Raw genomic sequence first — 14,847 nt, forward strand, 5'->3', positions numbered from 1 at the left:
TTGAGAAAGAGGAGGACAATGTTTAACATCAGTGCTCCCTGGTATTTCTCACAATGAGGTCTGCATTGATGTCATCGTTAACAAGTCTTGGCAGTAATTTTCCCCAAGCATCCCATGGCAATGGATTCTTATGCATCAGTGCAGAACCGTGGGTCAACACTAACTGTAGAGGGGCCACTTCCTTTCTGTTGTCCACGGTTCTTTTATCAACTCAGCACTGGGCTGTAAAAAAGACCACTTTTCTATAATGACTGAATTACCAGTTTTATGAATATGGAATAAAAGAATAAAGGCAATTATATCTCAGTGAAAATATTTTAGTAAAAAAAAAAAGGATATGGGTTTCTTAGGTTGTAAATGTTTTATGCTGTTTAATGAAATTTCATTTTTGTGGTTTGTTTCTAAGGATACCCTTAATTTACATGTCTAATGTATTCAACGGTCAATTCTGATTATGCAAATGAGAGATGATCTTTCCATTTGCAATATAAGACATAATTTAGAGTTGCAAAGCTAACTTAAAGCTAACCTTTCTCACCAGGCACTAAAAAAATTAGTCCCTGGGGGGAAAGGGGAAACATTTTTCTTAAAAGTTTTCTTTCACTTCAAGTGTTGTTTAGATTAGTGTTTCTGTTCTGTGTAATAGTAAATACGCACCTACCAGCTCCCTCAAAGAAAAAAGGTCCAGTGATCCAATAAGCTTGGGAAGTACCAGGGCAGGCAAAGTGAGAGGTTTTTACTGCAGATCCTCTGAGTGCCCCTAATATGTGGATGGGCATAGCAATTCTCCAGGAAGGAGACAGAAATCTCAGGGCTTACCAAGCTCATTTTAGCTTTCATGGAACATTCTGCTGGATGAGTATTCAAAGGACCACAGGTTGTGAAATACTCAGCTCCATTGGCAAATTGTTTCAGGGGAAATCATGTTGCTTTCACTTGGATGCACTGCCTATAAGACCCAGGCCTGGGAAAGTGTTTTTTTAACTGCAGGTGTGTATAGATCACTTGAAGCCAGCTTCCTTAAATACAAACCTCCCACCCTTGACACTCAGGATTAAACACTCATCTAAATTATGGGAATCACAATCTATCTGATCATCACTAACACTGCCATCATCATCAGATCATATGAATATTGCCGACCAACACCATGATCCTCACCACCACCATCATACTGATAGTGCCATACCGTCCTACAATGACCAAGACCACTGCCATCAATCACCATCATCATGGCCTATACTATCACCACCATCACCACTAGTGAAACCATCACCACCACTGACCCCACTGTTGCCACAATCCTTCCAATGTCCAGACTGGAGTGTGACAAAGACACAGTGTTATTGTTCCAGGTTGCACTCAAAGGTTGGAAGGCTAGATATAGCTGCGCTGTTTATCCCTAGTTACTGTGGCATCCCAATGACCATCAGGTGGAACCAGACAGTGTCACAGCAGAATCCTAGGATGGAAAGTTCAGAGTCTAAACAGGCCCTCTGATCCAAGACGGGAGTCCCATTACCTCTGTGACAAGAGTAAAAAATGTCACACAGGGCTGCTGTGTCAGCTTATGTGATGGGAAGTCAGCCCCAATCTTCTTTCAGAAATGTGGGGCCTGGACTTCAGCTAGTTGTTGGGGAGCAGTCCCTGGTGCTTGCCATGTGGCAGCCATGGAGGAGCTTTAAAACCAGCACAACATGAAGCTAGTCTGGGGGGAGCGGGGCGTTATAGCAGAAAGGAACTTACTCTATGCTCCAGTTTATGTAACTAAACTACTTGAAAGATGTGTGTATGTTAATAATAATAAATAACGGCATGCATTGAGTGCTAACAAAGCACTGGGAACTGTGCTCAGGTTTTTACATATACTCACAACTCCTCTACGGAAGAAATGCGATTGTTACTCCCTTTCCTGATGAACAAACTGCAAAGCAGCAGGGAGGTTAAGTAACTGTCCCAAGGTTTAAAAGTGAATTAATTGTATCACTGGGGTGTGAACCCAGGTAGTCTGGCTCCAGGGCCCATGATCTTAACCAAACCTCTACATTGTTAATATACTATCTGTACACTGTCTCCACACATGTGGAGTGTAGAACTATCGGCTGCTGGGGTGATTTAAGGACTGTTCAAGGGTGTTGTTGGTTATGTGCGATCTGTCTCACGTGCTACTTTTTGAGCCTTAGCCCCCAGAAGAGATGTAAGTTCACTGAAATCTAAGGGGGGAAAAGAGACATGGAAGACCACCAAGTGCAAAGCAATTTGGTGCAAAATATGATGATGGAGCAATGACTCCTCTCTGGGCAAGGTTCTCATAAACTTATGTAAGTGTGCAAAGGTGTGCGGGCACTGGGAAAGGTGATGGCAGCCCTCCTGCTCCTTGTTCCATAGCTTCTCACGTGTGCTGAGGTCCTGAGCCGGCCTCAGGAAAAGGCATCCGAGGTTCGAACAGCTGTAACATTTTCCAAGCGTTTCCACAGACAGCAAGAGACAGATCAGGGATAATTCTGAGGGTGGCGCAGAGGGTGCTTGCCCGGCGACTGTCCACCCTTCCCCCTCATCCCTGTTCATTTCTTAGACTTCTTGATATCAGAAACCACTTTGCAAATAAATATACCTACTGTCAACTCAAATATATACAAATAAATGTAAGCATATATATATTCTACACAAATTCAGACATACACAGATAGATTTTTTTAAAGAAGAGAGAAAGACTCCCTCAAGTTCTGTTAAGCTGTGCCCCACTCTGAGCGTCCACAGTGGGGCTAGTCCACTGCCAGGAATGTCTGGCTCCTGGAGCGGGGAGGCTGCTGGGCTGAACTTCAAGGTACCTCAGCTCTAAGATCCCATCACCATGATCAACCTCATCACTGCCTCCTTATTAAGTGCCCAGACGTGCCAGCTTCTGTGCAGAGTGTTTATAGGGTTCATATCCTCACAACAATCTCAAGAGGCAGTGGCCACCATTCCCCCACGGTTTCTCAACTGGCTCAGCCGAGCCTGCACAGGCGGGAAATGGCAGCGCCGGGATTTGAAAGGAGGTCCATTTGTCTGGCTCCGAAGCTTTGTTTGTTTCCATGTTTTGTCCCTGTTTTAACCACCTCTTAGATTAAGATCCTTCATCTCTAAAATGGAGGGAAAACAATGCCACCTCGTGGGGTTGTTCGGAGGATTAAATAACAGAATATATGTAAAAACATTTTGTAAAATGTAAAGGAGCCATGTAAATGTAATGTTATTACTATTATTTTAGTTTCATGTGATAAACACTATTTTAAAAACTGTGTTAAAAATTTGCTTGGCTATTTAGATAACGATTTCAACAGAATTTGGGGCTTCCCAAAATTTTGTAATTTTACATTTTATTTTAACTTTTTATTTTGGAATAATTTTAGGCTTATAGTTGAAAAGTACTTAACAAGCATAGTACAATGAGTTCCCATACATCCTTCACTTGTTTCTGCTACTGTTGATTATCTTATATAACTGTTACAGGGTAATGAGAAGCTAGGAAAATTCCTAAGCAGGAGGAATAGGGAAATTTAGATAAGAAAATTAAACAAGGCCAAACAGTTTGGACAATTTGCAGCTAGCTCGCAAATAACAAGCCATTATCTTCCCCACACCAAGGACACTTGAAAGCAAATGGTTAAGGCCTCCCTGACAAGATAATGCAGGATAGGAGCGGGGAAGGGGAAAGGAAAAAAGGAGAGTTTTATTTCATTCCCTAAACAAAGAAGCCAGCAGTCTTAGGGCTTGGTAAGATAAATTTGCCAGGTGCTTCTCATGAATTCTGGGAAAGCCATAACAAAATAAAAGGGAAACCTTGAGAGTTAATCTGTACCAAGATATTCGACAGAGGAATTTTAAAACCTACAGGCATAAGGGTATAGAACCCCTTGAACCCTCACCGGACTCGCCTCTCAGGCTCGCTGGGAAGTCCATCTGCACTCTGGGCCGGATGTAGTTTAATAGATTTGCTTGCCTTGCTTCTGTAATAAATTTGCTTTGGTATAACGCAACCATTTGGTGCCACTCCTTTGAAGGCTTTCCTGCGAGACTGACAAGAACAGAGGAGGGGACAGTCCTCTCCCTTCAACTCAAGGGGCTGGTAACACCTTTCCTGGTGTCTGTGCGGTGCCTATAACATAACCATGGTACAATGATCTAAACCTGGAACTAACATTGACACTATTCACTCACCTGCTGGCCCACAATGACCTTTTACTGTCTAGGGTCCAATCCAGGATCTCACATCGCATGCTAATTGTAGTGTATCCTCTAATTGGGGACAACTCCTCAGTCGTTCATGGCCTGGACATGTTAGAAAAGTGCTCACCAGTTATTTTGTAGAATGCCCCTACATTTGGTGTGTCTGATGTTTTCTCACAATTAGATTGAGCTTTTATGCACCTCAGGCAAGAATATCTCAGAAATGCTGTTGTGCCCTTCTCAGTGCATTGTATCATGGGGTACATGTTGATCTGTCTTGATTCTGGTGATATTAACTCTGATATATCTATAGGAAAATACTTTGAAACTATGCAAATATCCTGATTCCCATCATTCTCTTGCCCATTAATTCTGGTGTATAAAAATCATTACTATGATGTTTGCCAAATGGTGATTTTCTGTTTCTGATATTCCTTCTATGGTATTAAATTAGAATTCTACTGTAAGGAAGAACTGTCCTTTCTCCTGCACTCATTTATTAATTCAATCATTTATTTATATCATCATGGACATTTATTTTATTCTATGGAGTATAATCCATTATCACTTATTTTGTTCCTCGAATTATTTCTGATATGCCCAATGGATGCTTCTTTAAATTGGCTCCTATGTCTTTTTGACATGCTCCTATCATTTATCAAGCTCTTCCTTGCTTTTCTGGTACCACAAGACTTTCAGGCTCCCCACTCCCACTCTTCAAGGAGCCCTGGTTCCTTTTATTGGAGAATGGCATTTAGAAACCAAAAGGGCTAGTTGTACTCAATTCTATTGGGGTTTTGTGATTTCTAGGCAGCTCTTAGAAGAGATAGAAAATTATATTGTATTATAGTATATTATATATACTAACATATGTATGTTTATATATATATACATATACACACACACACACTCACACAGGTGTACACACACCTTTCTGCATTTATTCCTGTAACTATCCATCTGTCTATATATAAAACCATGAGTTCATCCTGAAACCGCCAATTCCAACCCAACACCATGGAGTTCCTTCCAACCTCCCCTCCTTCCCTTATTTGTAACTCCTCTCTTCAACAGCGACAGACGTGGCTCTGTCATCCCCAGTGATTTACTCATTTGCCTGCTCCCAGTATTCTCATAAAGTGGTTTCACATTGCTTGCCCGAACTCCCGTGGAAAGCAAATTTTCTAACTGGGGCACAGGGCTTCTGTGCCCTTCTTTTTGTCTTTACCCTGGTGGTACCCAGTCGCTCTGCTGCTTTCCCAGTTACCGAGGTTGGCTCTTTTCTTCCCCACTGCCTTCAGTGAGGTTATGTATTCATTGTGATAGAGTCAGGTTCATCAGTTACTGTTCATACTTCACCTTGTGTTCCCTTCACATTCTGGTTGACTTTAATGGAATATTTATCTGGATATGTGATTCCATGGTTCTGGTGTCAGACTATAAAAAGAGGTACACTCAGAGTAGGGGCTCTCCTCCCGCACTCTAGCTTCTACTCTATTTGCTCCCATTTCCCCATTCTCTCTGCTCCATTCTCACCTCCCCTTAGAAGTAACCAATCTTATTAGTTTATAAAATCTATTCTTAAATGATTCTGTCCTCTTTAGATTTATTTCTCCATAATTATCAGCAACTCATAAATCTCCCCAAGGTCTAACTCTCGAGAACTCCATCTTTAGAAATATTTATACCGACACATCTTTTCAGTTTGTTTTAATCGATGCCCGTTGTGCTGTTGGGAATGTTATTTCACTGACTGCCTTATCTTATATTGGTCTGGGTTTTCTGAATGCTCGTTGCACGAGTTCTCCTTATGATCTGCTTAAAAAGTTGTCAAATGCTGGTGCCTAACTGAATAATCTTTGCTTCCCCTTGGAAGACAGAGATGGTTGCAAGTCCTGGCATGTTAACTCTGGAGCTGTCCTTAGGGGAGTGGGAAGTTCGGCCTGGCTGGCTGTTGTAGCAGCAGCAGCAGACAGTCTGCTCAGGAGATGGGGTTCCCCAGGCCGTGATAATAAGAGCACTGGAGCTGCGTTCTAAGAGACTGGGGCTTTGTCCTTCACTTGCTTGGGAGATCTTATGCAAAACATATCACCGCTCCAGCCTCAAGTTTCCTTACATCTGTGAAATGGGAATATTAATACTTGATGTGACTCTGTCTGAAAACTCCTGGCATGGAAGTGGTCCAGTGAAGGACAGTCGCCTCCTCACTTCGCCCTTTCATCCTTACATTAATCAGCTATGTTGTTTCCAGTGTTTTTTTTTGTATTTTTAATTAAACTTTTTATTTGAGATATAGATTTATATGCAGTTGTAGGAAATAATACAGACCAATCTCTTGTGCCCTTTACTCAATTTCCCCCAATGGTGACATCTTGCAGTATTATACTATGACAGCACACCCAGGACACTGAGATTGATATAACCCCCCAATCTTAATCGGATTTCACCAGTTGTACACGCACTCATTTGTGTGTGTATTTAGTTCTCTGACATTTCATCACATCGTAGGTTTCGTGTCTCCACCACCACAGCGGTTACATAACAGTTCCCTCGCCACAAAGGCCCTCGTGTTGTCCTCTTATAACCACGCCCACTTCCCTTCTGTCCCCTCGCCTCCCAGCTCCCAGCCCCCAACCCTGACTCCTGGCAACCACTAATGTGTTATCATTTATATAATTTTATCATTGCAAGAATGTTATATAAATGGAATCACACAATATGGAAGCTTTTAGGATTGGCTTTTTCACTCAGCATTTTTTCCTGGAGATTCATCAAAGCTGTCAGTGTAGCTTGTTTCTCTTTATTACTGAGTCAGGTTCTATGGTAGGGGTGAATCACAGGTTAACTCTTCAGCCCCTGGAGGACATCTGGATTGCTTTCAGTTTTCAGTCATTACAGCTGAAGCTGCAATGAACATTGTGTACAGGTTTTTGTGTGAACATACGTTTTCATTTCTCTGGGATAAATGCCCAAGAGTGCAATTGCTGGGTCTTGGGGTAGTTTTGTTTTACATATTTACAAGAAACCGCCAAACTGTTTTCCAGAGTGGTTGTGCCATTTCATGTTCCCACCAGCAATTATGAACCGTCCAGTTTCTCTGCATCTTTTCTAGCATTTAGTGTTGTCATTATTTTTTATTTTAGTCATTTTAATGGGTATGTAGTAATACCTTCTTGTGGTTTTAAAGTTGCATTCCCCTAATGGCAAATGTGGTTAAGTAGCCTTTCATGTGCTTCTTTGCCATCTGTATTTCCTCCTCACTGAAATGTCTCTTGGTATTTTTTTCCTGTTTCCTAATTGGACTGTTTGTATTTTGATTAGGTTTTGAGAATTCTTTATATACTCTAGATACTAGTTCTTTGTTGGATACATGGTCTGCAACTTCAGTTCTTCGAGCAATAAGACAAAGTAAAACCAAATAATGAAAAAATTAAATGAAAACCCCTCGATTTGTTTTATTTTTATCTTTGGCTAGGGGAAAGGAGAAAATGATGAAAAAACAGGGGAGGAGGTGGGAGGCATCTTATAGTTTATGGGGCCATGAGTAATGGTTCCCACTTTTCCATAGCTGTAGGTGAGCAGTAATGATGCAGAGTGAAAACCAGAATGTGGGGTTCACGAAGTGCCCGAGGGCCTCAGTGTAAAGGGCACTCCTCGGTTAAGTGCTGTTTACCTCTAACTGGCGCGGCCAAGTCTGGTGTAAGAGTAATGCCATGGACAGTGCCCCTCAGAGACCTGTCCAGGGTCTGTTTCATTTAAGCCACATCCCAAGGTAGACATATAAGGATAAGAAAAATGCTGATTTGTTATTAAATCAGAACAGTGCCTCCTTTAGAAAGAATTTGGAATGTTAACACATGTGTAGCCACAGACCCTCGAAATCTCACATGACAAGGGAAAACTTATCTTGGTTCCAAACAATTGCTGGAGTAATCCAACATTCTTAAGTCTATCTCCTCCAGAAAAATAGTTTTAAATTAGAAATGTGAAATGAACAATGTTTCACACCAGGCTGGAGAACTGCCCATGAATATATATTAAAATCACTCTATTTGATTAATAAACCTGCGTGTGAGCCCAAGATTAAAGTAACATGCTGGGATTATATAATATTTACTCACGCTCTCATGGTATCTCCTAAAGCCCAGAAGAACCCGAACTAGAGCTGTCACCACCTTAAATAGAATTATTACAGCTTAATTTCCCCCCTTATCTCAGGTTATACGGCACCACCTGATCATGATGCATTTAATTCTCTCTATACTCACTATGTATTAGAGAATCAAAATTAAAATCACAGGGGTAGCAACAGTCATATGCAACATACTGGACACTGATCTGATGTTTTTATTTAACACAGAAAACTGCTGATGTAAGTGATGTTGCAATAAATATGCTTCCATTTAAAATGCACGTCGCTGAGAGGAAAACCTGGGAGCCATAAAATACCTTTCCCCACCTCAAGGTTGTCCAAAGGGGAAAAAAAGAACAAAGCTTTTGACTGGGTTGTTGTCTTTATGATGCAATTTAATCTGGGATGCCAAAAACATGCGGGCCGGATCGTTAGGAAAGAACATCATAAAGTATCAAGAAGGGGCTTCAGAAAACAGGATAAACTGTGTTATGGTTTCCCCACTCCCCTGCGAAGATTTGAGATTACTATGTGAACCTATCTGGTCATGGCCAGCACTGGGTTACAGCCTGCTCAGGGTGCAAGTGGAGAGGCCAAACATGTATTGGACACGTCAACATGGGTTAGACCCTTGATGTACATCATCTCATTTAAGCCCTATAATAAATAACCTTGCAAGGTTAGGGGAATTTATTCCCATGTTGAAGTTGAGGAAACACAGGTTGGAGGGGTGAAGTAAATTGCTCAAGATCATGGACTAGTGAGTGGGTTTAACAACCAAGGTTAACGTAAAGCCATTGCTCTTTTTGTGATGCCATGGTCACAGGGAGGGGGCTTGTCTCCTCTGTGCTTCACTATTCTGCAGTCTTTTCTCTTTTGGGTGTGGCATCCAGAGAGTCCTAGGACCCAAGAACAACCAAGTCAGAGCTGAGCATGGCTGGGTAGGGTCTGCATGCTGGCAGGCTGCCAGGCATAGACCTCCTGGATTCTGCCTGGGCCAGAACAAAGATTTGACTGACAGCAGATCTGTGCCTACTATCTCTCCATGAGTCTAGTGCTCCTCTTTCTGGAGGCATCCATTGAGCTGATAAAAAAAGTATAAAGGATAAATTCTGGACTACATTTTGGGAGCCTGAATTCAAACCACAGCAAAATCGGAACGGGGTCTGAAACTGATAATTTCTGAGCACTTAGAAAAAAGTGATGACTGCTCAGAGCTAGCAAGAATTCACGGAGAACAAGTCATTTCCCAATTTGGTAGTTTCCAGATGAGCAGGCAAGTAACAGCCATGTAGGCAGAACCTTACCCAGGCATTTGACAAGGTTTCACAAGATCATTTTAGCAATGAGGTGCCTCCTGCAACATTCCCCTTTGCTCCCAGCTTCATAGTCATCAACAACCTGTTCATTCCTTGGTAGCCACACGTCACCTGAGTAACTTTTCTTCTGTAGGATTTGATTAATGTCTGTCTCCCCGCTATAGACTGAATGTATTTCCAAAATTCTTATGTTGAGATCCTACCCCAATGTGATGGTATTAGGACTCAGGGTCTTTGGGAGGGAGTTGGGCTTAGATGAGGTCATGAGGATGGAGTTCTCATGAGTGGGATTAGTGCCCTTATAAGAATCATGAGAGCACTTCCTTCCTGTCTCTGCATTCCACATGTGGGGATACAATGAGAAGTTGGCAGTTTGCACCCAGAAGAGAGCTCTCACCAGAACCTGATCATGCTGGCTCCCTGATCTTGGACTTCAGCCTTCAGAACTATAGAAATAAGCTACTGCTGATTATAAGCCACCCAGTTATACCTTAGTGCCCAAGGTGACTAAGGCACTCCCCCAGGAGCACAGGGACTTTTGCTCCCATATGATGTCTGCATCTAGCATAGCTCCCAGCTCAACAAGTAATTTGTTGAATGAATGGAGGCAGCATGGCGTGGTAGTTATGGGCACAGACTCTGGGGCAAACTGTCTCTACTGGCTGTGTGACCTTAGACAAGTTACTCAATCTCTCTGACCCTCAGCTTCCCCATCTGAAAAATAGGGAGAGTTATAGTACTCACCTTGTAGGGTTGTTATGAAGGTTAAATGAGTTCATATGGTGTATTTAGAACACTGCTGGCAAATACTAAAGACAATATGAGTTTGTTAGATACACAAAACAAACAGGTGCTACACAGGCATTAATGAATAAGTATTAATTAAACTGAAAGAAAGTTTGATTTTTAAAATGAAATACAAGTGGACTGTTGTTGAAATATAGGCCGATGGCCAAATTAAATTGACTAGAAACAATAAACTGTTGAAATAACAGAAAACAGAATTCATATTGAATTCCGCCTCCATTAGTAAGTTTGTGACTACATGTTGGGAAAACAACTGCTTATAACTGGGAATATATCCAACATCGTAAGAGAAATTCAGGCTCGAATCCTTAATATATTCAATGAAATGCTTTAGGTGTGTCTGATGCTATTGACTAGTCATATGTTGGGTTGAATCATTTATGTCAAAAATCAGCAAATCAAGACTATAAGTCCCAAATAAACTTTCCAAAACCACCCACACCCACTACACATCTTTATCCATCCAGCCTTCGAGAACCGTCTCCGTGAGTGCCCGGTACAGAGCACAGTGCAAGGCAAGGAGGTGCCTCTGGTTAAAAGACAACACAATCAATACAGAAAATGCAGACACCACACATCCCTACCGGCCCGTATCTTATTCCCAAACAGTCTTTCAAGTAAAGGAGGGTAAAAAAAATAACTGGTTCAACATTTATCCTTTGAGAGTGTATGACTTTATTACTTTATTAATGAAAACCTACAGATTTAAGTTTTCACAGGACTAAAGCCAGGTAAGAGTTCTGATATATTATTGTAGGGTCTCTGTCAGTTTTTAAGGTTTCACTGTTGTTTCAAGAGAAAGAGGAAGAAGTCAACCAAGGAAGGGAAGGCAGCTGCATTGTGAAGAAGGGAAGCTTAGGAAAGGAGACAGGGTCAAAATCAGAGCCGCTGCAGCAAACTAGGAAGGCACTACTAATGTCTGTTCCTGGGACTAAACAAGTGGCTTTAGCTTGTTTAATTCAGTGTGTATGCATGCAATAGCGAATGAAAACTGCGAGTTGTTTTAGTGAAAATATACCAACAGAAGGGAGATTTAGTTTTCTTCAAGAAAAAAAGAGAGTCAGCTGTGGGGCCAGATTTTCATCCAGCTTTAACCGTGAGCTGATTCTAATTGCGAGAAAAGGCTCTGTTTAAATATTTGTCCCTGGAGAGACGGCGGGTTGGGTTATGGCTCGGTGCACAGATCTGCTAGTTGTGGGAGGCTGCAGTCAGCAACTGGGGCTGTGGTTAGGGGGAGATGATGGCTGACAGTGCAGAGAAGGGAAATTCACACCACATACCCCTTGGGGTGGCAAAAAGTCCACTTCTCCATGACCTGGTCCTTCTTACCTTATCAGCTTCATCTCTCTCCCATGTGCTGGAACATGGCTCTTTTCCACTTCTGTGTCTCACCCATGCTGCTTTCTCTGCCCACAATTCCCCTAAACTGTCTTTCACATTCTCCAAGCCTTGGGTGTCACCTCCTCCAAGAAGCTTCCCCCGGCTACCAAGTGGGAGACATCCCTCCTTTGCACCTAGTGCCACAATCACCTGCTACTGTGCATCTCTGGCCACATATACTGTGTACTCGTTTTGGGCAGGGGACACAATTTAATCAACTATATTTCCAGCAACAGTGCCTGGCCTGGGGGAGATGCAGTAAGTACATGTGGGATGTTGAAAGGTGTCAACCCAATGTATAACATTCAAAGACACAGCAGGACAATCCATTCTGGACTTTCAAAAATGGCTAAGTACTTTCCATAGAGGAATGACTGAGAATAAAGGCAAAGAAGGTACTGGAAGTCATTTGTGACCAAGGCCCCTTTACCTATTAATAGCCCATGTGATAAAAATCATATATAATATAACATATCCATGCATTCTGTGGTTACCATGACCTTTGGGGACAAGGAATACTCTCTGACACCTCACAGGTTCATGCTAGGGTCTTACCATGTGGATATTGCAGAGTCTGCAAGTACATCAAATACCTGAAGTCCCCAATACAGCGTGTAGATTTAGCTGTCCCGGAAGCAGCACATTCTAGAAAGCAGAGTACAGGCCCTGCCCTGATAAACCTCAAAGCAAAGACAATGGGCATGAAGCAGGGGCATTTCTGATGAGTCAAAGTTGGCAGAAAAAGCCACTCAGTGGCTAAGAGTCAAGCAGGTATTTATAGCAAGCCAAGTAGAAGCTATACACCCTGAAAGAACATTATTCCACACACTATTAAAAATATATAGGGAGTACATTCCTTCCTTCACCAAATAGAAACACTCTCTTTTTATCCACGTACTTTAGGATTAATTTTATAAAGTAGAATTGCTGGACCAAGGGTATATACTATTTTCCTGAGAGAGGACACTTTTTATTTTAACACAATAGCAATTATTGACCTTAAAAATTAAACAATAACTCTTTAATGCCATCTAATATCTCATCAGTGTTCAGATCTCCCCAACTCATGAATATCATCTATAGTTGATTTGAATCAGGATTCAAGTAAGGTCCATACTTGGTATTTGGCTTATATGTCTCTTAAATCTCTGCTGAATTATACAGTTTCTAACTCCTCTTACTTGCTGTTTATGTGTTAAAGAAATTGAGTCACTTGTCTTATAGAATTGATCACATTTTATATATGACTGAAGCAACCTTGTGGAATCTTTATTTTTTTAAAGTTTGGTATTTTTTCAAGGTGTAATTGGCATACAATAAACCACATGTATTTAATTTGGTAAATTTTGATGTATGTATACACCGGTAAAACCAACACCATGATCGAGATAATGAACATATGCACCAGCCCTAAACTTGCCTTGGGCCACTTTTTAATCCTTCCCTCCTGCCCCATGCTGCTCCCTGATCCCTCAATTACTAATCTGTTTGTTGTCACTTTATCTCTTTTTTAAATTAAAAAAATATATATATCTTTATTGATTTCAGAGAGAGGAAAGGAGAGGGAGAGAGAGAGATAGAAACATCAATGATGAGAGAGTCACTGATCGAGCCTGCAACCCGGGCATGTGCCCTGATGGGGAATCGAACCCCGATCGCCTGGATCCTAGATTGATGCTCAACCGCTGAGCCACGCCCGGCAGGGCTGTTGTTACTTTAGATTAGTTTTCAATTTTTGGAGTTATATATAAATGAAACACATAAAGTATATACACTTTTTTGGTCCGGCTTCTTTTACTCAGCATAATGGAGACTCACTTGTGTTTTTGGTTCATCTTTTTTTATTGCTAAGTACTATTCCACTGTATGGATACACCACCATCTGCTTTATCTAGTCACAAGTTGATGGGCGCTTGCATTGTTTCCAGTTTGGGGTTATCGTATTTAAAGCTGTCTGAACATTCGTGCACAAGTCTTTGCATGAGCATATGCTGTAATTTCTTTTGGGTAAATAGACATGGAACAGCTGAATCACATGGTAGGTAAATATTTACCTTCTAAGAAATTGCCAAACTGCTTTCCAAAGCAGCTGCACCATTCACATTCCTACCAGTAGTGTATGAGAATTCATACAACTAAGTTTTGGGGGAGTTGAAAGCTATATGTGGATTTTTGACTCTGTGTGTGGGGGCTCAGTGCCCCTAACCCTCCATTGTTCAACGGTCAACTGTAAAAGGTTTGCTTACTCACTGAAGACAAAGGCAAGGGCACGTGCTGCCTCTTTGTCTGGTTATGTTGGTTAAGTGCTTTCTGGGAGTACCAGGAAGGATGCCCTGACAGAGACATGGGTTCTATAAAGTGTTCAGTGTCTTTAGTATCCATGGGCCCCATGAGGTGGGTAGGGGCCTGAGGGAACCTGAGAAGGATTCAACTATATGGCCAGGGATAGGACTTGTACTTGTCACATGGCTAAGGAGTGTTAGCCCTTGGGATATGATAGAAGACACATATGCCACCAGTTACTCTGTGAATGAATAAATGGAGCAGCTTTAACCATAGTGATGATGACAACACCTGGCAAAGCCCCACGGGGCCCAACCCACCAGTTCGTCCATTGGACCTGGCAACCCTGACTGACCTGTTTGATGTAGGTGGTCTCTGGCCACCTCAAACAAGCGCAGGTGCATGTTGGTGATGGGGTTGAAGGAGCCACAGGCCAGGAGCACCACAGGGATTCGGCTCTTCATCTTGTCAGGCACTTCTACACCTGCTGCAGTGGCCACTCTACCTTATGGGGACAAAGACTCATGTCAGGAAGTTGGCACCAAGATCAGTGTCTCTAATCCACACTCAGCACATTACTTCTTACTTATTAGATGACAGAGGAGTCAATAATAACAATAACAGCATTTTTGGAGGGCTCACCATGGGCCAGGAACTGTGCTAAGCACTACATCAAACAATATCCTTCTCTTGCCAAATCCTTCAACAACCCAA

The 14,847-nt window shown here is 41.9% G+C and overlaps 1 protein-coding gene across 1 annotated transcript in view; it reads right to left on the minus strand.

Annotated features, from left to right (window-relative positions):
* Positions 1-14,633, minus strand: part of NMNAT3 (nicotinamide nucleotide adenylyltransferase 3) — a 42,856-nt gene extending 28,223 nt beyond the window's left edge. The window contains exon 1 of the mRNA XM_016207050.2: positions 14,489-14,633. Coding sequence (XP_016062536.2) covers positions 14,489-14,597 — 109 coding nt within the window. The 5' untranslated portion in view covers positions 14,598-14,633. The remainder of the gene's footprint in view (positions 1-14,488) is intronic.
* Between the last annotated feature and the right edge of the window lie 214 nt (positions 14,634-14,847).

The sequence above is a fragment of the Miniopterus natalensis genome, chromosome 15 (assembly GCF_054644295.1).
Source record: "Miniopterus natalensis isolate mMinNat1 chromosome 15, mMinNat1.hap1, whole genome shotgun sequence".
NCBI classification, from domain to species: domain Eukaryota; kingdom Metazoa; phylum Chordata; class Mammalia; order Chiroptera; family Miniopteridae; genus Miniopterus; species Miniopterus natalensis.